The 27213-nt window shown below is 48.0% G+C and overlaps 1 protein-coding gene across 3 annotated transcripts in view; it reads right to left on the reverse strand.

Annotated features, from left to right (window-relative positions):
- ZC3H3 (zinc finger CCCH-type containing 3) overlaps positions 1–27213 on the reverse strand; it is a 413559-nt gene that overhangs the window by 153444 nt on the left and 232902 nt on the right. For all 3 annotated transcript variants that reach the window (XM_063921214.1, XM_063921213.1, XM_063921212.1), the window contains exon 5: positions 4999–5174. In XM_063921214.1, coding sequence (XP_063777284.1) covers positions 4999–5174 — 176 coding nt within the window. The remainder of the gene's footprint in view (positions 1–4998; positions 5175–27213) is intronic.

Genomic DNA, 27213 nt, shown 5'->3' on the forward strand with positions numbered 1-27213 from the left:
TATTGAGCTACTTTAAAACTGCACACAAAAAAAAACTTTGCCGCCGCTCTGCGATCCTTTCGTTCGCACTTCTGCTAAGCTAAAATACAGTCCCAGTGGGAGGCGACATAGCGTTTGCACGGCTGCTAAAAACAGTTAGCGAGCAATCAACTCGGAATGACCTCTGTCAGCTCTGATCAGAAGCAGAACACTGCACACAGGTCCCATCCACGTGACCTCACGCGTGCTACACTGGTCCGTGGCACCCTCACACATACAGCCCCTCCGCCACAGAGCAGAGCAATGGGTGTGGTAGTGACATTAAACATACATATCGTATATTAACTAGTCAGCCTCATACATTTGGTGACATGTCACTGGCAGATGTGTCCTTCAGGGTCTCCATTACCCACACACAGTATTGCCTGAACCACACTGCCCCTCCACCACCCCCCAAAAAAGTTTGACCATTTGTGTGTCAACATTTTATCTATTGACTTAATACATGTCAGCCATATGGATTGCCTACCTAGACTTTGTAGATCTATCACCTGGATGCCTCTGTACGGGACGCACGGGGAAATGAGAAGTGAATCACCCGCAGTGCTATAGTCTGGACTAGGTGACCGTCAGCACAACACTGCGGAGCTCATGATATATCCCACGGGGTTTAACCCTTTAACAAGCAGCAGTTGAGCTTGTTGACGCTTTCCCAAGCTCAGAGCTCTATAACCCTTCAATGAGCAAGCGCTGAATTTATTAACCCATCATCTAGCAACCAGACAGCTTATTAACCCTTTAACTGGTGTAGTTATGCTTAGTTACCCTGTACTTGTCCTATATGGTCTTCAACTTAAGTCACTGTTTTCCTGTTTTGATTATGTGCATATGTACTCTGTAATTGGGCGCTGCGGAACCCTTGTGGCGCCATATAAAGGATAATAATAACAACAGCAACAAGCAACACCGCTCAACTACCCTTGAACAGCAACCCAATATTATTTACCCTTCAGACTACAGTCACAGATGTCAATGTGCCCCTCACTGAGCCACCACAGGGGGTATTAACTTTAACAAACAATGCAGATTTACCCTACACCTTACAATCCAGTGTATTCACCTTTCGCAACACTTATTAACCCTTCAATGGCCAACCACAGATCTTATTACCCTTCAATGTGCAGCAAAATACTGTTTTTCAATGACCAATCACATTGCTTATTAACTCATCAATGACCAATCCCGTTGCTTATTAACCCGTCAATGGCCAACCACAGATCATAAGAGTCCCTTTAATGATCAAGCACACAGCACATTCATCTTTCAGTGACCAACAACAGAGATTAACCCTTCAATAACAAACCACATTTATTAACCATTCAATGACCAAACACAGAGTTGATTAACCCCTTCAATGACTGATTACAAAGTTTATTATTCATTCAATGACCGATCATTTATAAACCATTCTGACGGACAACAGAGCATACTGTAGCATCCCTTCAATGATCGACCACGGAGCTTATTAACCCTTCAATTACATACCACAGAGCTTACTAACCCTTCAATGGCGGACAGCAGAGTTATTAACCCTTCGCTGACCAATCACAGCTTACAGACATTTCAATGACCAACTTCATTGCCTATTAGAGTCCATAAAAATGTAGGGGGGGAAGTTTCAGTGGCGCAGAGGGCTGCCACGGTATACAGTAGCTCATTTCCTAGATAACTGTCACCACATTTATTAAGATACATAGAGGTGTTTTTTTTTCTCCCATTTCTATGCTTTACACATTGCCTATTAACCTATCAATAACCAACCACATTGCCTATTAACCTATCAATGACCAACCACACTGCCTATTAACCCATCAATGACCAACCACATTGCTTAGCCTGAATGGCCAACAGAACTTACTAACCATAAAAAAACCAGCAGAGCTTACTAGCTCTTCAATAAATGGCCACAAAGCCTATGAATCCTTTAAAAAACAACCCAGCAGCTAATAAGCCATTTAATGATCTTTTTACCTTGTCACAAAGAAACCACATTAACCTTCACCAGGTCCATAAACATGTTTATTAACCCTTCGCCGTGCAACTACAGAGCAAATTTACTAGATAATTTTATTAACCCTTCATTACGTACATACTTTATTAAATTTGTTGATAAGTCAGTGATACTGACCTAATCCCCAAGGAATTCAAGATTCATACGTTGCCAAAAGAAGACTCGGGATTAAACATTAGAGCTGCGATCACACTCATACACTTGCTTTCCAACACCAGCCTCCCTGTGACTTTGCGACTTAAGTTTCCGATTCCTGTGACTTTTGCCTCCCGGCTTTCCGGCTTCTGAAGCCCCTACGACTTTCGCCTTACTATCTTCCAACTCCTGCCTTACTCCGACTCCTGCCTTCCTGCAACTTTTGTGTTCCTGCTTTCAAACTCCTGCCTTCCTGTGACTTTTGCCTTACTGCTTTCCAACTCCTGCCTTCCTGCAACTTTTGTGTTCTGACTCCTGCTTTCCTGCCTTCTGACTCCTGTAATTTTTGCCTTACTGCTTTCCATCTCCTGCTTTCTGACTCCTGCCTTCCTGTGACTTTTGTGTTCCTGCTTTCAAAGTCCTGCCTTCTGCCTTCCTGTGACTTTTGCCTTATTGCTTTCCAACTCCTGCTTTCTGACTCCTACCTTCCTGCAACGTTTGTGTTCCTGATTTCTGACTCCTGCCTTCCTGCAACTTTTGTGTTCATGTGTTCCGATTCCTGCCTTCCTGCAACTTTTGTGTTCCTGTTTTCTGACTCCCGCCTTCCTGCAATATTTGTGTTCCTGTTTTCGGACTCCCGCCTTCCTGCAATATTTGTGTTCCTGTTTTCTGACTCCTGCCTTCCTGAAACTTGCGTTCCTGCTTTCTTATTCCTGCCTTCATGCAACTTTTGTGTTTCTGCTTTTTGACTCCCGCTTTCCTGCAAATCTTGTGTTAGTGTGTTCCGACTCCTTCTTTCCTGCAACTTTTGTGTTCGTGCGTTCCAATTCCTGCAACGTTTGTATTTGTGCGTTCCGAATCCTGCCTTCCTGCAACTTTTGTGTTTGTGCGTTCCGAATCCTGCCTTCCTGCAACTTTTGTGTTTGTGCGGTCCGAATCCTGCCTTCCTGCAACTTTTGTGTTCCTGCTTTCAGACTCCTGCCTTCCTGCAACTTTTGTGTTCCTGTTTTCTGACTCCTGCCTTCCTGCAACTTGTGTTCCTGCTTTCTAAATCCTGCCTTCCTGCAACTTTTGTGTTTGTGCGTTCCGAATCCTGCCTTCCTGCAACTTTTGTGTTCCTGCTTTCAGACTCCTGCCTTCCTGCAACTTTTGTGTTCCTGTTTTCTGACTCCTGCCTTCCTGCAACTTGTGTTCCTGCTTTCTAAATCCTGCCTTCCTGCAACTTTTGTGTTTCTGCTTTCTGACTCCTGCTTTCCTGTAAATTTTGTGTTAGTGTGTTGCGACTCCTGCTTTCCTGCAACTTTTGTGTTCGTGCGTTCCGATTCCTGCCTTCCTGCAACTTTTGTGTTTTTGTTTTCTGACTCCTACCATCCTGCTTTCTGACTCTGGCTTTCCGTATGCTAGAGCGGTAATACTGTGCACGGACCATTATCCAGGGAAATAATAACATTATTCACTTACTGTACATTCCAACAAATGCAGACTGACTCCCATAACATGAACACTGCACATAAAACAGTTTCAGGCCACGTGAGTACTGCACAGTTTGTATATTTCCACATGAGAATCAAAAGACCGGCTGTACTGAAAACACTGACACACTATGTCCAGGCCAGAATATCTGAAGAGCCAGCATACAAATGATCTTACCAATACAGCAGAACTACATATACATAGTAACGTCAACCACAGTTGCCCCTGGTTGATGTTATTTGCCGTTTGAGGCTGTCTCTTGTGTAACGTAAGATCATCCTTCCTCACATCAGCAGGTGTCCAGCCAAATAAGCCCCCAACATCACCTGTCTCATAGCCACAGTGGTCATACTGCTACCTTACACAGTAATTGTGCCCCCAGACCTCTTAGTTCTCCGTAAGCTCACTCGCACAAAGTCACAGTATGTGATTCAGCTGCCTCCTCCTCAGTGTACATCACTATATAATACAGATGTCACCACTTATTGATTGTCCGTATGCCATATAGTGTGAGATGCGACGGATGCGCCGAGGAATAACGTACTTATTTATCTTTACATTTTGCGTCTTAGTCACATTGCACAGCGTAAAGCTGCTCACAGCGTATTAGAGATGCTGGTTGGAGACTTTACCCACATAGGAGTTGGTTTAACAAGGTCGTATGTTAGGAACAGCGGCACTTAGCGCAAGGAAAAGCCGCTGCCGTTCACATCCAAGCCCTTCTTCAGACTCCGTTGTACACAGGTTCATACACAAATGTCGTACACCCCGTTGACCAGTGTAAGTCAGCAATCTAGTTTAGTCGCTTCTAAGGAGCATACTCAATTAGTCGCGGACTACTTACAGGGATACAATGTAGCGGAATTCACTTAGCGAGGATTCACCGGCGTGTGAATGCCTGAGGTTGTACTATTCCTCACAGGTGAAAAGAAATAGCGAGGAGCTATATAGCGCAGACTCTCGGCTCAGCAGTCACATGGGAACTGACACGCAGAGAGGGGCTATATGGCGCAGACGCTCAGCAGAGTCACATGGGAATGGACACGCATGTAAGCAGCTAAAGAGTCACACAGGGCCTGCGTCCCGGGTATGTACGCACAGAGGCGCAGTTGCTATTAAGACACACGGTATCATAAATGTATTAGAAATATGGTGGCCGTCCCTGGGCAGTGAGAGGCAGGTGGCTTTTCAGACGCAGACAGTGACAATATGGGAGTGTCGCATAACTGTGTGTGACCTCATAATTGTTTACATTGGAGGCCGTACTCTAAATAACTGTGAGAGTCACTATTACACGGTGTAGAGGGCGTCCGTATATTGCTATGAGGAGAGTTACTCACCAGTTTTGGGATTCTGCTTTCCACCACTGCCAGGGCTCCATGTCTTAGAGAGTTTATTTGCAGAGACTCTGTACATGACTCCTCCGATAAAGCACAGGCCCCGGCTCCTCCATCTCTGCTGGCTCTGGAACCTGCCAGTCTGGGACAGGAGGCGCATCCTCTTTAATAACAGCAGCCTGAAATATAGAAAATACATTTACTGCCCTGGGGAAACATGCCTGGGGCAAATGCATAAACTGTACACAGTGCCCAGGGGCAAACGCACAGACAAAACCGAAGCACATGGGAAACGGACAGTGCGTAGGAAACGCATAGACAGAACGCACTGAACAGGGGAAACGAACAGACAGAACGCAGTGCACAGGGGAAACGCACAGACAGAACGCAGTGCACAGGGGAAACGCACAGACAGAACGCAGTGTACAAGGGAAACGCACAGACAGAACGCAGTGCACAGGGGAAACGCACAGACAGAACGCAGTGCACAGGGGAAACGCACAGACAGAACGCACTGAACAGGGGAAACGCACAGACAGAACACACTGCACAGGGGAAACGCACAGACAGAACGCACTGCACAGGGGAAACGCACAGACAGAACGCACTGCACAGGGGAAACGCACAGACAGAACGCACTGCACAGGGGAAACGCACAGACAGAACGCACTGAACAAGGGAAACACAGACAGAAAGCACTGAACAGGGGAAACGCACAGACAGAACGCACTGAACAGGGGAAACGCACAGACAGAACGCACTGAACAAGGGAAACACAGACAGAAAGCACTGAACAAGGGAAACGCACAGACAGAATGCACTGCACAGGGGAAACGCACAGACAGAATGCACTGCACAGGGGAAACGCACAGACAGAATGCACTGCACAGGGGAAACGCACAGAGAGAATGCACTGCACAGGGGAAACGCACAGAGAGAATGCACTGCACAGGGGAAACGCACAGACAGAACGCACTGCACAGGGGAAACGCACAGACAGAACGCACTGAACAGGGGAAACGCACAGACAGAACGCACTGAACAGGGGAAACGCACAGACAGAACGCACTGCACAGGGGAAACGCACAGACAGAACGCACTGCACAGGGGAAACGCACAGACAGAACGCACTGCACAGGGGAAACGCACAGACAGAACGCACTGAACAGGGGAAACACAGACAGAAAGCACTGAACAGGGGAAACGCACAGACAGAACGCACTGAACAAGGGAAACACAGACAGAAAGCACTGAACAGGGGAAACGCACAGACAGAATGCACTGCACAGGGGAAACGCACAGACAGAATGCACTGCACAGGGGAAACGCACAGACAGAACGCACTGCACAGGGGAAACGCACAGACAGAACGCACTGCACAGGGGAAACGAACAGACAGAACGCACTGAACAGGGGAAACGCACAGACAGAACGCAGTGCACAGGGGAAACGCACAGACAGAACGCAGTGCACAGGGGAAACGCACAGACAGAATGCACTGCACAGGGGAAACACACAGACAGAATGCACTGCACAGGGGAAACGCACAGACAGAACGCACTGCACAGGGGAAACGCACAGACAGAAAGCACTGCACAGGGGAAACGAACAGACAGAACGCACTGAACAGGGGAAACGCACAAACAGAACGCAGTGCACAGGGGAAACGCACAGACAGAACGCACTGCACAGGGGAAACGCACAGACAGAATGCACTGCACAGGGGAAACACACAGACAGAATGCAGTGCACGGAAAAAATGCACAGGCAGAACACAGTGCACGAAGGAAACGCACATACGGTATGCACTGCAAGAGGGAAATGCACAGACTGAACACAGTGCCTAGGGGGTTAAGCAAAGACTGCACGCAATGCCTAGGTGGAAATGCACAGACAGAACGCACTGCATGGAGTAAATGCACTGACAGAATGCACTGCATGGGGGAAATGCACTGACAGAATGCACTGCATGGGGGAAATGAACAGACAGAACAAACTGCACCTGGAGAAATGCACAGACAAAACCACTACATGGGGAAAACGCGCAGACAAAATGCAGTGCACGGGGAAATACACAATAGAATGCACTGCGGAAACGTACAGACAGAATACACTGCATGGGGAAAACGCGCAGGCAGGCCCACCAGCACTTTATCATGTATAGACTAAAGACAGAGAGTGGGCGCCTTGTTGAGGGAGACAAAGAGAGACTGGGAGTCTTGCTGAGGGAGACAATGTAATTGCAGACCATTTTAAAAATTATTTTTGCTCACTATTCACAACTGAGAGGGGAAGAGCCCACAGTTAAGTTGTAGGTATATTCAGAAAAATGAAGTAGAAACAAGTACTGTACATTTACAGAAGAGAAGGTCCTAACAGAACTCTCAAATCTGAAAGTGGATAAATCAATGGGGCCGAGGATACTAAAAGAGCACCATTAACATAATAATTCAACCGGTCACAAGAAAAAAAGAGTGATTCCAGAGGACTGGAAAAGAGCAAACGTAGTCTCACTGCACAAAAGTGGAACCAAGGAAGAGGCAAGCAACTACCAACCGGTGAGCCTTACATCAGTAGTAGGAAAATTGATGAAAACACTTTTAAAAGAGTTGGAGATTATCCCAAATCCAGCAAATTGGGGGAGATCTCGTCAAACAAATCTTACTGACTTTTTTTGACTGCGTGACTAAAGTAATACATAAAGGGGGGGGGGGCGTAGATATAGCTATTGCAGACTTTAGTAAAGCTTTTAACAATGTTCCACATCGCAGACTGTTGAATAAACTTTAAAAAAAAGTGATTGGATATTAAGATGGTTGAATGGATTAGATCTTGGTTACAGGGTATAAAACAGAGAGTTGTAGTAAATGGAGTGCATTCACAGGAGGGAAATGTTACCAGTGGAGTACCCCAGGGATCTGTACTTGGACCAGTGCTTTTTAATATCTTTATTGGTGACATTGCAAATGGTATTGAAGGGAAAGTATGCCTTTTTGCAGATGACACAAAGGTATGCAACAGGGTAGACAAACCAGGAGGGGAGGATCTAGGTAGACTAGAGGAATGGTCAAGAATGTGTCAAATCAATTTAATGCCAAAAATGCAAAATCATTAACTTGGGTTTCAAAAACTCAAAGGCTAAATATAGTATTAATGGAACTATATTGCAAACTACTTAGGAGGAAAGGGATCTAGTAGTCACTATTTCAGGTGACTTAAGGTGGGTACACACGGGGCGACATGCTCTATGAGTGACGTCGCCTAGTGTTTCCCTTCCCGGGGCGGTCAGCCATACACAGTGAGCGATATGAAGTTCATATCGCTCAGTGACATCACGCAGCGGCCGAGCAGGAAGCTCTTGGACGACAGTCCAAATTGAGCTGCCTGCACGGCCAACAGTGAGGGTCATTAACGACCCGCGGGGCAGTGCATTGCTGGTCGGCGGCGGCATACACACTTGCAGAGAAAGTGAGCGACATCGCTCAAGAATGGTGAAAATGAGCGATGTCGCTCATTTTCTCGGCAAGTGTGTATGTACCTTTAAAGGCAGGTAAGAAATGTAACACAGCAACGAGGAAGGCTAGTCAGATGCTTGGCTGCATTGGGAGAGGAATTATCAGCAGAAAGAAAGAAGTAATAATGCCCCTGTATAGGTCATTGGTACGGCCTCATCTATAATACTGTGTTCAATTCTGGAGGCCATATCTTCAGATGGATATTAATACATTAGAGACTGTACAAAGAAGGGCAACTAAAATGGTGCATGGCCTACATCACACAACTTACCCAGAAAGACTAAGAAATCTCAATATGTATAGTATGGAGCAGAGAAGGGAAAGGGGGTACATGATAGAAAGCCTCAAATATATCAAGGGTTTTACCAAGGTACAGGAGGGAAACATCCTTCAAAGGAAGAGTAGTATTAGAACACGAGGACATGCACTGACAAGAGGGAGGTAGGTTCAGGGGGAAGCTTGAGTAAAAATAAGATTTTACTCACCGGTAAATCTATTTCTCGTAGTCCGTAGTGGATGCTGGGGACTCCGTAAGGACCATGGGGAATAGACGGGCTCCGCAGGAGACTGGGCACTCTAAGAAAGATTTAGTACTACTGGTGTGCACTGGCTCCTCCCTCTATGCCCCTCCTCCAGACCTCAGTTAAGGAAACTGTGCCCGGAAGAGCTGACATTACAAGGAAAGGATTTTGGAATCCAGGGTAAGACTCATACCAGCCACACCAATCACACCGTATAACTTGTGATAAACTTACCCAGTCAACAGTATGAACAACAACAGAGCATCAAACAATGGATGCCAACATAACATAACCCTTTATTAAGCAATAACTATATACACGTATTGCAGAAAGTCCGCACTTGGGACGGGCGCCCAGCATCCACTACGGACTACGAGAAATAGATTTACCGGTGAGTAAAATCTTATTTTCTCTAACGTCCTAGTAGATGCTGGGGACTCCGTAAGGACCATGGGGATTATACCAAAGCTCCCAAACGGGCGGGAGAGTGCGGATGACTCTGCAGCACCGAATGGGCAAACACAAGGTCCTCCTCAGCCAGGGTATCAAACTTGTAGAACTTAGCAAATGTGTTTGAACCCGACCAAGTAGCTGCTCGGCAAAGCTGTAATGCCGAGACCCCTCGGGCAGCCGCCCAAGAAGAGCCCACTTTCCTTGTGGAATGGGCTTTCACTGATTTTGGATGCGGCAATCCAGCCGCAGAATGAGCCTGCTGAATCGTGTTACAGATCCAGCGAGCAATGGTTTGCTTTGAAGCAGGAGCACCCAACTTGTTGGATGCATACAGGATAAACAGTGAGTCAGTTTTCCTGACTCCAGCCGTCCTGGCTACATAGATCTTCAAAGCCCTGACTACATCAAGCAACTTGGAATCCTCCAAGTCACGAGTAGCCGCAGGCACCACAATAGGTTGGGTCAAATGAAAAGATGACACCACCTTCGGCAGAAATTGCGGACGAGTCCGTAATTCTGCCCTGTCCATATGGTAAACCAGATAGGGGCTTTTACATGACAAAGCCGCCAATTCTGACACACGCCTAGCCGAAGCTAAGGCCAACAGCATGAACACCTTCCACGTGAGATACTTTAGCTCCACGGTCTTAAGTGGCTCAAACCAGTGGGATTTCAGGAAACCCAAAACCACATTGAGATCCCAAGGTGCCACTGGTGGCACAAAAGGGGGCTGAATATGCAGCACTCCCTTAACAAACGTCTGAACTTCAGGAAGAGAAGCCAGTTCCTTTTGAAAGAAAATGGATAGGGCCGAAATCTGGACCTTTATGGACCCCAACTTCAAGCCCATAGTCACTCCAGACTGTAGGAAGTGCAGGAACCGGCCCAGCTGGAATTCCTCTGTAGGGGCCTTCCTGGCCTCACACCAGGCAACATATTATCGCCATATACGGTGATAGTGTTTTGCTGTCACGTCCTTCCTAGCCTTTATCAGCGTAGGAATAACTTCATCCGGAATGCCTTTTTCCGCTAGGATCCTGCGTTCAACCGCCATGCCGTCAAACGCAGCCGCTGTAAGTCTTGGAACAGACAGGGCCCCTGTTGCAACAGGTCCTGTCTGAGAGGCAGAGGCCATGGGTCCTCTGTGAGCATTTCTTGCAGTTCCGGGTACCAAGTCCTTCTTGGCCAATCCGGAACAATGAGTATTGTTCTCACTCCTCTTTTTCTTACGATTCTCAGCACCTTGGGTATGAGAGGAAGAGGAGGAAACACATAGACCGACTGGAACACCCACGGTGTTACTAGTGCGTCCACAGCTATCGCCTGAGGGTCTCTTGACCTGGCGCAATACCTTTGTAGCTTTTTGTTGAGACGGGATGCCATCATGTCCACCTGTGGCAGTTCCCATCGATTTGTAATCTGAGTGAAGACTTCGTGATGAAGTCCCCACTCTCCCGGGTGGAGGTCGTGCCTGCTGAGGAAGTCTGCTTCCCAGTTGTCCACTCCCGGAATGAACACTGCTGACAGTGCTTGCACGTGATTTTCCGCCCAACGAAGAATCCTGGTGGCTTCCGCCATCGTCACTCTGTTTCTTGTGCCGCCCTGGCGGTTTACATGAGCCACTGCAGTGATGTTGTCTGACTGAATCAGCACCGGTTGGTTGCGAAGCAGAGGCTCCGCTTGACTCAGAGCATTGTATATGGCCCTTAGTTCCAGGATATTTATGTGCAGACAAGCCTCCTGACTTGACCACAACCCTTGGAAGTTTCTTCCCTGAGTGACTGCCCCCCATCCTCGGAGGCTCGCATCCGTGGTCACCAGGACCCAGTCCTGTATGCCGAACCTGCGGCCCTCGAAAAGGTGAGCACTCTGCAGCCACCACAGAAGAGACACCCTGGCCCTCGGGGACAGGGTGATCAGCCAATGCATCTGAAGATGCGATCCGGACCACTTGTCCAACAGATCCCACTGAAAGATCCTCGCATGGAACCTGCCGAAGGGAATGGCTTCGTACGATGCCACCATCTTTCCCAGGACTCGCGTGCAGTGATGCACCGACACCTGTTTCGGTTTTAAGAGGTCTCTGACTAGAGTCACGAGCTCCTGAGCCTTCTCCGCCGGGAGAAACACCTTCTTCTGGTCTGTGTCCAGAATCATGCTCAGAAAGGGCAGACGCGTCGTAGGAATCAGCTGCGACTTTGGGATATTCAGAATCCAGCCATGCTGCTGCAACACTTCCTGAGAGTGTGCTACGCTGATCAGCAACTGCTCTCTGGACCTCGCCTTTATGAGGAGATCGTCCAAGTATGGGATAACTGTGACTCCTTGCTTTCTCAGGATCACCATCCTTTCTGCCATTACCTTGGTAAATATTCTCGGTGCCGTGGAGAGCCCAAACGGCAACGTCTGGAATTGGTAATGACAGTCCTGTACCACAAATCTGAGGTACTCCTGATGAGGTGGATAAATGGGGACATGCAAGTAAGCATCCTTGATGTCCAGAGACACCATAAAATCCCCCTCTTCCAGGCTTGCAATGACCACTCTGAGCGATTCCATTTTGAACTTGAATCTTTTCAGATAAATGTTCAGGGACTTTAAATTCAATATGGGTCTGACCGAACTGTCCGGTTTCGGTACCACAAACACAAAAATCTAACTGAGGCTTGGAGGAGGGTCATAGGGGGAGGAGCCAGTGCACACCACCTGATCCTAAAGCTTTACTTTTTGTGCCCTGTCTCCTGCGGAGCCGCTATTCCCCATGGTCCTTTCAGGAACCCCAGCATCCACTAGGACGATAGAGAAAATTCAATATGGGTCTGACCGAACTGTCCGGTTTCGGTACCACAAACATTGTGGAATAGTAACCCCTTCCCTGTTGAAGGAGGGGAACCTTTACCACCACCTGCTGGAGATATAACTTGTGAATTACCGCTAACACTACTTCCCTTTCCATGGGGGAAGCTGGCAGGGCCGATTTGAGGTAACGGTGAGGGGGCATCACTTCGAATTCCAGCTTGTATCCCTGAGACACAATCTGTATAGCCCAGGGATCCACCTGTGAGCAAACCCACTGGTGGCTGAAATTTCGGAGACGCGCCCCCACCTGTGGAGCCCCAGCGTCATGCGGTGGATTTAGTGGAAGCCGGGGAGGACTTCTGTTCCTGGGAACTAGCTGTATGGTGCAGCTTCTTTCCTCTACCCCTGCCTCTGGCAAGAAAGGATGCACCTCTGACTTTCTTGCTTCTTTGTGATCGAAAGGACTGCATTTGGTAATACGGTGCTTTCTTAGGCTGTGAGGGAATATATGGCAAAAAAATTTACTTCCCAGCCGTAGCTGTGGAAACTAGGTCCGAGAGACCGTCCCCAAACAATTCCTCACCCTTGTAAGGTAAAACCTCCATGTGCTTTTTGGAGTCGGCATCACCTGTCCATTGCCGAGTCCACAGGACCCTTCTGGCAGAAATTGACATTGCATTTATTCTAGAGCCCAGTAGGCAAATGTCCCTCTGGGCATCCCTCATATATAGGACAGCGTCTTTTATATGCCCCAGGGTCAGTAAAATGGTATCCTTGTCTAAGGTATCCAGTTCCTCAGACAGATTATCTGTCCATGCTGCTACAGCACTACACATCCAGGCCAACGCAATCGCCGGCCTCAGTAGAGTACCTGAATGTGTATAAACAGACTTCAGGATACTTTCCTGCTTCCTATCGGCAGGATCCTTTAGGGAGGCCGTATCCTGTGACGGCAGGGCCACCTTCTTAGATAAGCGTGTCAGAGCTACCCTAGGGGAGGATTCCCAGCGCATCCTGTCCGTTGGCGGGAAAGGGTACGCCATAAGTAACCTTTTGGAAATCAGCACTTTCCTATCGGGGGAATCCCACACTTTTTCACATAACTCATTTAACTCATGTGAAGGGGGAAAAGTCACCTCTTGCTTTTTCTCCCCATACATATAAACCCTCTTGTCAGGGACAGGGTTTACCTCTGATATGTGCAATACATCCTTCATTGCTATAATCATGTAGCGGATGGCTTTAGCCATTTTAGGCTGCAATTTTGCATCATCGTCATCGACACTGGAGTCAGAATCCGTGTCGATATCTGTGTCAACAATTTTGGATAGTGGGCGCTTCTGAGACCCTGATGGCCTCTGCGCTGTAGGATCAGGCATGGGCTGAGACCCCGACTGTCCCAAGGCTTCAGCTTTATCCAACCTTTTATGCAAGGAGTTTACATTATCATTTAACACCTTCCACATATCCATCCAATCAGGTGTCGGCGCCGTCGGCGGAGACACGTCATTCATCTGCACCTGCTCTGCCTCCACATAGCCCTCCTCGTCAAACATGTTGACACACGCGTACCGACACACCACACACACAGGGGATGCTCTATATGAGGACAGGACCCCCACAAGGCCTTTTGGAGAGACAGAGAGAGAGTATGCCAGCACACACCCCAGCGCTATATGACCCAGGAATCACACAGTAACTTAGTGTTTACCCAGTAGCTGCTGTATATATGATTAATGCGCTAAATTTATGTGCCCCCCCTCTCTTTTTACCCTCTTTCTACCGTGAGTCTGCAGGGGAGAGCCTGGGGAGCTTCCTCTCAGTGGAGCTGTGGAGAGAAAATGGCGCTGGTGAGTGCTGAGGAAGAAGGCCCCGCCCCCTCAGCGGCGGGCTTCTGTCCCGCGATTTTGTGTAAAATTAATGGCGGGGGCTCATGCATAATACAGTGCCCAGCTGTATATATGCTGCTTTTTCGCCAGGAGGTATCAATTGCTGCCCAGGGCCCCCCCCCCTGCGCCCTGCACCCTACAGTGACCGGAGTGTGTGGGTTAGTGTGGGCGCAATGGCGCACAGCTGCAGTGCTGTGCGCTACCTCATATGAAGACAGGAGTCTTCTGCCGCCGATTTTGACGTCTTCTTGCTTCAACCCGCCGGCTTCTGTGAGGCGGCGGCGCGGCTCCGGGAACGGACGACCAAGGTTAGGTTCCTGTGTTCGATCCCTCTGGAGCTAATGGTGTTCAGTAGCCTAAGAAGCGCAACCTAGCTGCAGTTAGTAGGTTTGCTTCTCTCCCCTCAGTCCCACGTATCAGAGAGTCTGTTGCCAGCAGATCTCTGTGAAAATAAAAAACCTAACTAAAATACTTTCTTATTAGCAAGCTCAGGAGATCTCACTAAAATGCACCCAGCTCTGTCCGGGCACAGATTCCAACTGAGGTCTGGAGGAGGGGCATAGAGGGAGGAGCCAGTGCACACCAGTAGTACTAAATCTTTCTTAGAGTGCCCAGTCTCCTGCGGAGCCCGTCTATTCCCCATGGTCCTTACGGAGTCCCCAGCATCCACTAGGACGTTAGAGAAAATGGAAAAATTACTTCACAGAAAGAGTAGTGGGTAAGTGGAACAGCCCCCCATCAGAGGTGGCAGAGGCTAAGACAGTAGAGCAATGTAAACATGCATGGGATAGACATAAGGATATCCTTACAAAGAAATCAGGATCAAATAGGGTTTGAGGTTACAATATGGTTCATGAAACGCCTGAGCCTAATAGCCCACTTGGGTGGTGCTCTTTTATCAACAACAAAATAATAAAGATAAGGCAATATGAAGAGGCTGCGTGTGAAAATGATAAGGGCACCGTGCGGCTTCCCTACCTACAGAGAAGGTAATGGTACCCAGGTGCTGCTCACCGTCTGCAGTCATTATACGGTCACCAGCAGGTGCTAGCACCTCTATATATAAGCAGCGCAGGCAGGTCTGTGCCACCACCATGGCATGAAGACCAGCCATCAGTAATGTCTCACAGCAACATGTGTGGCTGGAAAGGGCTATAAGCCATTCTCTAATTATTTCAGGTCCATCATTCTACAGTGAGAACAATTCACGACACCCCCGGAGGGAGAATAAGTAGCATGGAGCGCGTAGCGCGCCGCCGTGACTGGAGCGTGGCGAGCGTAGATATAAAGTGGACGGATATAAAGCACCAGCAAACCAGCTCCTAACCACGCTATTCACTGCTCTCTTGTAGCAGCTGCTGGGGGGTATTCAAGTGCAACTCGTGATAAGACTGCACCCCGGGTGCCACGAATGTGTTTACCAATAGCTCCAGGCACTTACCCTGTAATCTATGGGTAAGCGCGTGTTAGCCGTTCATTTACCGCTCAAGGGAAAGGGCTGAATAGCTCCAGGTATAAAAGTCTGAGGCTACAAGCACTTTCCCTCACACGGATAATTGGATCCGGCCCCTTTAAATCCTCCTACCGGTCAAGAACAAATTGGAGCCATTGGTCTTATTACAAAATTGCGTATTTAGTGGAAACAAAAGGATCTTATTCAGAGATGGCTGCATACACAACCAGATCTGTGTCCATCTCCCCACATGCTGGGGGCCGGTAAGGCTGACCCCTGGCAGAGCAGCCTGGCAGTGCTATCAGGCGGTCCACCACCATTATTTTTTTTATTGGGGCGGCTGCGCGTGACCCTGTTCGGCCCTCCTCGCCCCACCTCCCAACGCCATGCTACCTCCCTGCAAACGACGGCCACCGTCAATCACACTGCGGCCGCATCCTTCCGGGATGCAGAGGCAATGTGCAAGGTCGCAGACCAACCGAATGCACCCGCTGTGTACAGAAGCGCAGCTGTGTTCGGGTCTGAATGATCCCCAAAGACACAATGTATCAGGTCAAAGACCTCAGGCACAGTATCAAGCACGGTGGGGATGCTTTGCAGTCGCAGAACCTGGACTGCGTCCATCATGAACCACTCTTTATACCAGAACTTGACAAATGAAGCATGGCCAAAAATGGACAGTGCAAGGGGGCAGGGATTATAAAATCACCAGGAAATCTACAGCAGCATTTCTGAAAAAGTATTGAGCTTTTTGGAATGTCCAAGTGGGGACCTCAACCTGGTTGAAATGCAGGGGTGGGAATTTAAGAGAGGTATATAAACTGAGGTCCTCAAACGGCCGTGGGCTAAAGCAGTGTTGTAAGGTGAGGGGGCCAAAACTACTCAGAAACAGACACACTGAAACCATCACGTTATTCCGGCTTAAGGTTCTACAAGTAAATGGGTTACAATTATAGGCAAGCGGTTCATTCCGGATGACTTTATAAATGTAATAACTACGTCAAGCTTCTAATTCGGTTGTATTTGTCCTATGGGATCAGCCGAAGCAAATTTTCCAGATACCCAAAAACAAATGTCATAAGTGTCAATACTTTTTAATCTAACGTTCAACCCTTCATCCGGCCACCCCGTTGATGGATCGTCCAAGACAAGCCAGACATTAGGAGAAACTAAGTATTCCTGTTCCCGCAGAGATCTGGGACACGGCTTGCCGCGTGTCGTCACATAACCTGTTGTACTACACTAAGGGAAGAGGATAAAACCGAACGACAAATGGGAACAGAAGGTAGAAATGAATGAGCTGATTGCAAGGCCAGAGACCCGGTGAGAACATCTGCCCTCCACACACTTGTCTTGTACGTTCAGCCATTGAAGCTCTCTCCCTTCTGTACGGCCAGTGTGGTCTGCTCAAGCAGCAAAATGTCATTAACTCCACGAGATAGGAAAGGTATTAAGCGCTGGTAATGAAGGTTTCAGACAGGAGAGAGTGTAAAGTGCGGCTTCCCCGCGGCCCCCTGTAATAGGAGGCATGAACTATCCTTTCAAACTCATTTCTAATCCATTTGAAATACGGCAGGAAATTATGTGTCTCTCACACCAAACGCGTCCGACCAATTTACTCTGAACAGAAGTGACAATGTCGGAATTTATCGCCATAACCTTGGCTACACAAGAGAAAGAGATCTTCTTTGTATTTCCTCCCAGCGCTGCGCAGGTAGGGAGGGAGGCGGGCTAGGATAACGGGCTGGAAATGACGAGACGGGGACGGGTCTCTATACATGGAAATAAAGAACTGTAATGAAGTCCTGAATAATGGAAGTCCTGAAAGTGCTGCAACGCGTATACCAATCTCTCACCAGGGTTCCTCTCTTTTCACATCGCTGCATTCATTCAGTCCTGGAGAAACCACAATGTCTAAAATTGTTTAAAACAAGTTAAGGTTTAAATGTGAAGCATTGTGAAAGTGATGGACAAGGGACTGGGCTCTTTTTTATTGTCCGTACGTCTGGAGATCTAGATCCTGCTTACAGATGTGTCCTCATACACCTAGTCTCAATGAGCCATCTGTTGCGAGACGATTAGCGTGAGCGAGCCGCACCGAGCAGTGTACCGTCTTTTTCCGTGTGAACGTACGTCTAAGTCGCAATGCAATGTGACTAAACCGCGGAACAAGACTACACTGACTCATTTAATAGGCGTCATTTGTATATGTGAGTGTGACTGGATCTGTATATGAAGCAAAACAGAACCCGGCCTGCAGCTGTCGCTAGATTGTAGCACTTTGTATACAGATTCAGACTCAGCCACACACAGATACACAAGTGTCATATATTAAATCAGTGTAGTGTCTTGGAAAGGTTTTGTGGCATTGCGACTATGACACACATTTGCGCAAAAAAAGACAGCGCATGATAAGATGCACGGAATCTGGCACACTGAGAAGGGATGTTTAGTGCACACCCCACATGTGACAAACTAGGCCTCCATACGGTTACCCCGTGCGTGACAAACAAGGCCTCCATACGGTTACCCCGTGTGTTACAAACAAGGCCTCCATACGGTTACCCCGTGCGTGACAAACAAGGCCTCCATATGGTTACCCCGCGCGTGACAAACAAGGCCTCCATATGGTTACCCCGCACGTCACAAACAAGGCCTCCGTACGGTTACGCCATGCGCGACAAACAAGGCCTCCACCGGTGCGACAGACAGGGACCCCACCCGGACACGACAAACAAGGCCCCAACACACACACCGCCCATGCGTGCAACAAACAAAGACTCTGCACACACACCCCGCGCGCAACAAACAAGGCCTCTACACGCAAAGGCCCAAACTTCTGTACCCGTTGACCTAATACGCATGCCGACCACATGGCGTCGACCTACTGACCATCTACCTGGACACTGTAGTCACACCAAACATCCACACAGATATACAAGTGTCGCACAGCAAATTAATCCGGGCGGTCTCGTGAAGCGGCTGTCACATCCGATTGTGACTAAAGACGCACATTTGCGTGAAAAAGGGAGCAAAAAAGATGCTACACCTTCTTATATAATATTCCCATGCTGTCAGAAAGAAAACGTAGCCTGTGGGGGACGGAGGGGATTCAGACGCGTTTGGATATTTTTAGCCGTGGGACAGAACTACGTATGTATTGCTATTGCACTGAGACGTGGCTAAAATGACATTTTAGGATACATATATTATACCGTGGATAGTGCATGTATCGTTTTCAAATCAGAGATTAAAACACGGCACCTCTAACCTTCCTCCCCGGCACTGAACGGGAAGCACTACAAAGTAATAGACTTTATATGTTTAAGAAATAGGCAGCCGTGTGTAATAGAGAATTAAAGAGGCAGCCATCCCCCACGTCCTTGACCCTCCAGCCTCACACAGACCTGCCCTCTGCCCCCAAAATAATGCTGCCGCGCACCTCACACATCCCTCTATGAAGGACGCCACGGTTGTAACGTCACAATAATGTGAAATTATTTTCTCTCCTCTAAGCTAGTAATCATAGTGACAATAATTATACGTTCACTTAAAGAAGTTGATGATTTTTTTTTTCTTACTATAAAACCACCAAGTTTTTAGATCCACTGTGTCTCTACGAGGACCTTCCGCAGCAGCTTCACTTACAATGAACCTGGTTCAGGCTATTAAAGCTGAAGCCAAAATAACATTACCATCAGCTAAGGAATGGTTCTATAACCACCCGACAGCGCAGGAAGCAAGGACAGGCTCTCATCATTGGGGGGAAACCACTTACACCAAATCTCTGGGGAATCCTTTTGTATACAGAGTGTAAGCACCACTGGGGCAGGGGCTGATATACTCTCTGTAATGTGTGTGTGTGTGTGTGTGTGTGTGTGTGTGTGTGTGTGTGTGTGTGTCTACGTATGATAGGGAATATAGAGTGTAAGCTCCGTTGGGGCAGGGGCTGATGTAATTGGCTGAAATACTCCCTGTGAAGTGCTGCGGATTAAATCTGAGCTATATAAATAAATGTTAGTAAATAATTGGATGTTGGAGCAAACGCCACCAAAACCAGCAATAATTCCTAAGCTTATGTATATCCACTGCGCTGCAGCATACATGGTAGAAATAATCAGGTGTGACTATTATGTGTTGTGCGTTTTCCCAGCACTGGCAGGTGTGTACATTACATATGGGGGACAATTCTTCCAACAACAACAGATTTGAGCAAAATGTTATCCATACAAAATATTCATTTTGCCGATGAACCCTGCGGTTATTATCACCATGAGCAACTATGGTGACTGCAGATCGTCCGTGGCTGAACTGGTGTAACTGGGAGGTAACGGGGCATTGGCACATGGGCTAAGTGTTCTGGGAGGGAGTCATGGGTGTGTCGGCTGTCTGCCCCTCCCCTTTAGAATGTAAGCTCTCACGAGCAGGGTCCTCTCCCCTCGTGTTTTCACTTCTTCTACTTAGACTAAGTCCTGCACCATACTCCTTACAACGGTACCTAGCCCTCAGTCTCTGCCACCATGAGACTTATTTCAGTGTCCCGTGTCCGTCTATATCCCATGTTCTTGTCCTACGTTGTCTTGTACAGTAAGTCACTATTTCCTTGTTCTGTACTTTGTTAGACGCTGCAGATCCCTTGTGGCACCATATAAATAAGGCATAATAATAACAGATGGAATTGTGGGCTATGCTGGATTAAGTTTAGGTTAGAGACTGCTGTCACAGGCTGGTGGCTGGGAGCGGTGCTGCAGCACAGACGCATGCTACTATCTATACGTGTGAAGAGGGGACTTTAGGGCCTTCAGTCTTGATCGCGACAGCAAACTTTTCCTCTAATCGCCAAAACCGTGTTGCACTGCAGGTGGGGCAGATGTAACATGTGCAGAGAGAGTTAGATTTGGCTGGGGTGTGTTCAAACTGAAATCTAAATTGCAGTGTAAAAATAAAGCAGACAGTATTTACCCTGCACAGAAACAAAATAACCCACCCACATCTAACTCTCTCTGCACATGTTACATCTGCCCCACCTGCAGTGCACATGGTTTTGCCCATTAGAGAAAGATTTTGCTCTTGCGATCAGCTCTGAATTAGGCCCTCTGTTCCGAGCATGCAATACAGCCGACTGGCAAAAGCGGGAATTAGCCCTCCCCTTCCCGTATCGAAGGGGGAACGGTGGTCGCCGCAATCTGATATCTAAGAAAATGTATCCGGTTCAATACTGGAGGATGAGAACGATGGAAAAGGTTATTATTTTATATGCATGCACATCGTCCATATGTTTTTGTATAGAAAGGACCCTTGCTGTTGCAGTTGTCTTCCTGTAGGTGTTACTTGACTTTACACAACTGTTATTTGTGTGACCCTCCACTGTGCGAAGCCGACTGCTATCACAACACAGGCTATTTATAAAGGTGATGTGGCTGCAGCAGAATCGCAGCCATGTAATTAGCCCATGCAATTAGGTACGGTTTGCCGAGGAATCTGTACAACATAGCATATATACGTGTATGTATATGTATATATATATAACATTTATAACTCTTTCATCTATCTTTATAGACGTTAGTCCAAAGTAGCACTAATTAACAACGCTTACCTACGAATAAGTCTATCACAGTACACATGTTGTGCGATATTCTGATCAGTCGCTATTGAGGTGCGTATGCCTGTCGCTGCCGGCTTGCTGAGAGCAGTGCAAGGGAGCTCTACCCGCAAAGTCCCGCCCACAGCCCCCGATGACCGGTTGTGATGATACTTGGCCTCCAACCTGCCTGGGAAAGTTACCTACACAATGGTGCAGACCGCATCGCAATCGGTGCAGTGGATTCGGAGTTTATCTCCATCAGACGTTCTCATTTATGAGATGTATAGAAGATACAGCACACAGCAGTCACACACTGGAAACGCTGCTAAGACTGACCGGTACGGACAAGACGCCGTTATACTTCCAAATATTATTCTTCCCCTTTAAAAAGAAGTGTAGTTTGCAATTCGCGGACAGCGCCACCATTCTCTTAGATACTAACAGGTACTAGCTGGGCACAGCAGATTCCACCCAGATCCCGTGTGCCAGCTCTCACCCAGTGTCATGCAGAAATTAATGTATTGTGTCTTCTAGATGGGAAGTCCCAGGATGGTACTTACTGTAAATAAGCGATACGTTCCAGATGGCGCTGTGCCCTCGGAGACGCACAGTGACATCCCCTTCACTTGTAAGCTCTCGCACACTCACTGCTGTGCCAGCTCTTCATCAGTACTGGTGGCGCACACAGGCGGCACTAATCTGGACGCTTACACAGCGCACTAAGCGCCGGATGGCAATAAATGCGCAGATTTGCCCGAATGCAGAGGTGTGCGCATCGCCCGCTGCTCCCGCCCTCTGTCCATCTGCTTCATTTACTATCGCTCACCATTACCAGTGCTATATACAGTACTAGCTGCATATGATAGGCCTGTTTATGCCGAGCATTAGATTGTAAGCTCTATGAGCAAGGCACTCTTCCTTCCCTCACTTTCACCATTATCTCCCCCAGTACTTACAATGAACCAGCCCTTTATATCCCACCAGCGTAATGTTCTGCTATATTATATCCAGTCAGCGTAATGTTCTGCACTTCATATCCCGTCAGCGTAATGTTCTGCACTCTATACCCCGCCAGCGTAATGTTCTGCACTTTATACCCCGCCAGCGTAATGTTCTGCACTTTATATCCCGTCAGCGTAATGTTCTGCTATATTATATCCAGTCAGCGTAATGTTCTGCCCTTTATATCCCGCCAGCGTAATGTTCTGCACTTTATACCCCGCCAGCGTAATGTTCTGCACTTTATATCCCGACAGCGTAATGTTCTGCACTTTATATCCCGACAGCGTAATGTTCTACTATATTATATCCAGTCAGCGTAATGTTCTGCACTTTATATCCCGCCAGCGTAATGTTCTGCACTTTATACCCCGCCAGCGTAATGTTCTGCACTTTATATCCCGTCAGCGTAATGTTCTGCACTTTATATCCCGCCAGCGTAATGTTCTGCACTTTATATCCCAACAGCGTAATGTTCTGCTATATTATGTCCAGTCAGCGTAATGTTCTGCACTTTATATCCCGCCAGCGTAATGTTCTGCACTTTATATCCCAACAGAATAATGTTCTGCACTCTATATGTATATGCACTCTGTAAGGCACTGTGGACCATTTGGGGTGTCCTATAGAATTTAATAATAATAATAATAATGTCAACTCTGCATAGCAGCAGTTCCGCTATGGCACACAGCACTGCACTACACCAGGTAAAGACATATCACAATATGGCGCACAGAACTGCACTACACCAGGTACAGACGTATCACACTATGGTGCACAGCACTGCACTACACCAGGTACAGACATATTACATTATGGAGCATAGAACAGCACTACACCAGGTACAGACGTATCACACTACAGCACACAGCACTACACTACACCATGTACAGACGTATCACACTATGGTGCACAGCACTGCACTACACCAGGTACAGACATATTACATTATGGAGCATAGAACAGCACTACACCAGGTACAGACGTATCACACTACAGCACACAGCACTACACTACACCATGTACAGACGTATCACACTATGGTGCACAGCACTGCACTACACCAGGTACAGACATATTACATTATGGAGCATAGAACAGCACTACACCAGGTACAGACGTATCACACTACAGCACACAGCACTACACTACACCATGTACAGACGTATCACACTATGGCGCACAGTACTGCACTACACCAGGTACAGATGTATCAAACTATGGCGCAAAGCACTGCACTACACCAGGCACAGACGTATCACACTATAGCGCACAGCACTACACCATGTACAGACATATCACACTATGGCGCACAGTACTGCACTACACCAGGTAAAGACATATCACACTATGGCGCACAGCACTGCACTACACTAGGTAAAGACGTATCACACTATGGCGCACAGCACTGCACTACACCAGGTAAAGACATATCACACTATGGCGCACAGTACTGCACTACACCAGGTACAGCTATATCACATTATGGTGCACAGCACTGCACTACACCAGGTAAAGACATATCACACTATGGTGCATGGCACTGCACTACACCAGGTACAGACATATCACACTACGGCGCACAGTACTGCACTACACTAGGTACAGACGTATCACACTATGGCGCACAGCACTGCACCAGGTACAGACGTATCACACTATGGCGCACAGCACTGCACTACACCAGGTAGACATATCAAACTATGGCGCACAGCACTACACCAGGTAAAAACATATCACACTATGGCACACAGCACTGCATTACACTAGGTACAGATGTATCACGCTATGGTGCACAGCACTGCACTACACCAGGTACAGACAAATAACACTACGGCGCACAGCACTGCACTACACTAGATAAAGACGTATCACGCTATGGTGCACAGCACTGCACTACACCAGGTACAGACTTATCACACTATGGCACACAGCACTGCACTACACCAGGTACAGACGTATCACGCTATGGTGCACAGCACTGCACTACACTAGATAAAGACGTATCACGCTATGGTGCACAGCACTGCACTACACCAGGTACAGACTTATCACACTATGGTGCACAGCACTGCACTACACCAGGTACAGACTTATCACACTATGGCACACAGCACTGCACTACACCAGGTACAGATGTATCACACTATGGCGCACAGCACTGCACTACACCAGGTACAGATGTATCACACTATGGCGCACAGCACTGCACTACACCAGGTACAGATGTATCACACTATGGCGCACAGCACTGCACTACACTAGATAAAGACGTATCACGCTATGGTGCACAGCACTGCACTACACCAGGTACAGACTTATCACACTATGGCACACAGCACTGCACTACACCAGGTACAGATGTATCACACTATGGTGCACAGCACTGCACTACACTAGGTACAGATGTATCACGCTATGGTGCACAGCACTGCACTACACCAGGTACAGATGTATCACGCTATGGTGCACAGCACTGCACTACACTAGGTACAGATGTATCGCGCTACTGCACTACACTAGGTACAGATGTATCACACTATGGTGCACAGCACTGCACTACACTAGGTACAGATGTATCGCGCTATGGTGCACAGCACTGCACTACACTAGGTACAGATGTATCACGCTATGGTGCACAGCACTGCACTACACCAGGTACAGACGTATCACACTATGGTGCACAGCACTGCACTACACCAGGTACAGACGTATCACACTATGGTGCACAGCACTGCACTACACTAGGTACAGATGTATCACGCTATGGTGCACAGCACTGCACTACACTAGGTACAGATGTATCACGCTATGGTGCACAGCACTGCACTACACTAGGTACAGATGTATCACGCTATGGTGCACAGCACTTCACTACACCAGGTACAGACGTATCACACTATGGTGCACAGCACTGCACTACACCAGGTACAGATGTATCACACTATGGCGCACAGCACTGCACTACACCAGGTACAGATGTATCACACTATGGCGCACAGCACTGCACTACACTAGGTACAGATGTATCACGCTATGGTGCACAGCACTGCACTACACTAGGTACAGATGTATCACGCTATGGTGCACAGCACTGCACTACACTAGGTACAGATGTATCACGCTATGGTGCACAGCACTGCACTACACCAGGTACAGATGTATCACGCTATGGTGCACAGCACTGCACTACACCAGGTACAGACGTATCACACTATGGTGCACAGCACTGCACTACACCAGGTACAGATGTATCACACTATGGCGCACAGCACTGCACTACACCAGGTACAGACGTATCACACTATGGTGCACAGCACTGCACTACACTAGGTACAGATGTATCACGCTATGGTGCACAGCACTGCACTACACCAGGTACAGACGTATCACACTATGGTGCACAGCACTGCACTACACTAGGTACAGACGTATCACGCTATGGTGCACAGCACTGCACTACACCAGGTACAGACGTATCACACTATGGTGCACAGCACTGCACTACACCAGGTACAGATGTATCACACTATGGCGCACAGCACTGCACTACACCAGGTACAGATGTATCACGCTATGGTGCACAGCACTGCACTACACCAGGTACAGATGTATCACGCTATGGTGCACAGCACTGCACTACACCAGGTACAGACGTATCACACTATGGTGCACAGCACTGCACTACACTAGGTACAGATGTATCACGCTATGGTGCACAGCACTGCACTACACCAGGTACAGACGTATCACACTATGGTGCACAGCACTGCACTACACCAGGTACAGATGTATCACACTATGGCGCACAGCACTGCACTACACCAGGTACAGACGTATCACGCTATGGTGCACAGCACTGCACTACACCAGGTACAGACGTATCACACTATGGCGCACAGCACTGCACTACACCAGGTACAGACGTATCACACTATGGTGCACAGCACTGCACTACACCAGGTACAGATGTATCACACTATGGCGCACAGCACTGCACTACACCAGGTACAGATGTATCACGCTATGGTGCACAGCACTGCACTACACCAGGTACAGACGTATCACGCTATGGTGCACAGCACTGCACTACACCAGGTACAGACGTATCACACTATGGTGCACAGCACTGCACTACACCAGGTACAGATGTATCACGCTATGGTGCACAGCACTGCACTACACCAGGTACAGACGTATTGCACTACTGCACTACACTAGGTACAGATGTATCACGCTATGGTGCACAGCACTGCACTACACTAGATAAAGACGTATCACGCTATGGTGCACAGCACTGCACTACACCAGGTACAGACTTATCACACTATGGCACACAGCACTGCACTACACCAGGTACAGATGTATCACACTATGGCGCACAGCACTGCACTACACCAGGTACAGATGTATCACACTATGGCGCACAGCACTGCACTACACCAGGTACAGATGTATCACGCTATGGTGCACAGCACTGCACTACACCAGGTACAGATGTATCACGCTATGGTGCACAGCACTGCACTACACTAGGTACAGATGTATCGCGCTACTGCACTACACTAGGTACAGATGTATCACACTATGGTGCACAGCACTGCACTACACTAGGTACAGATGTATCACGCTATGGTGCACAGCACTGCACTACACTAGGTACAGATGTATCACGCTATGGTGCACAGCACTGCACTACACCAGGTACAGACGTATCACACTATGGTGCACAGCACTGCACTACACCAGGTACAGACTTATCACACTATGGCACACAGCACTGCACTACACCAGGTACAGATGTATCACACTATGGCGCACAGCACTGCACTACACCAGGTACAGATGTATCACACTATGGCGCACAGCACTGCACTACACCAGGTACAGATGTATCACGCTATGGTGCACAGCACTGCACTACACCAGGTACAGATGTATCACGCTATGGTGCACAGCACTGCACTACACTAGGTACAGATGTATCGCGCTACTGCACTACACT

The sequence above is a fragment of the Pseudophryne corroboree genome, chromosome 5 (assembly GCF_028390025.1).
Source record: "Pseudophryne corroboree isolate aPseCor3 chromosome 5, aPseCor3.hap2, whole genome shotgun sequence".
Lineage (NCBI taxonomy): Eukaryota > Metazoa > Chordata > Amphibia > Anura > Myobatrachidae > Pseudophryne > Pseudophryne corroboree.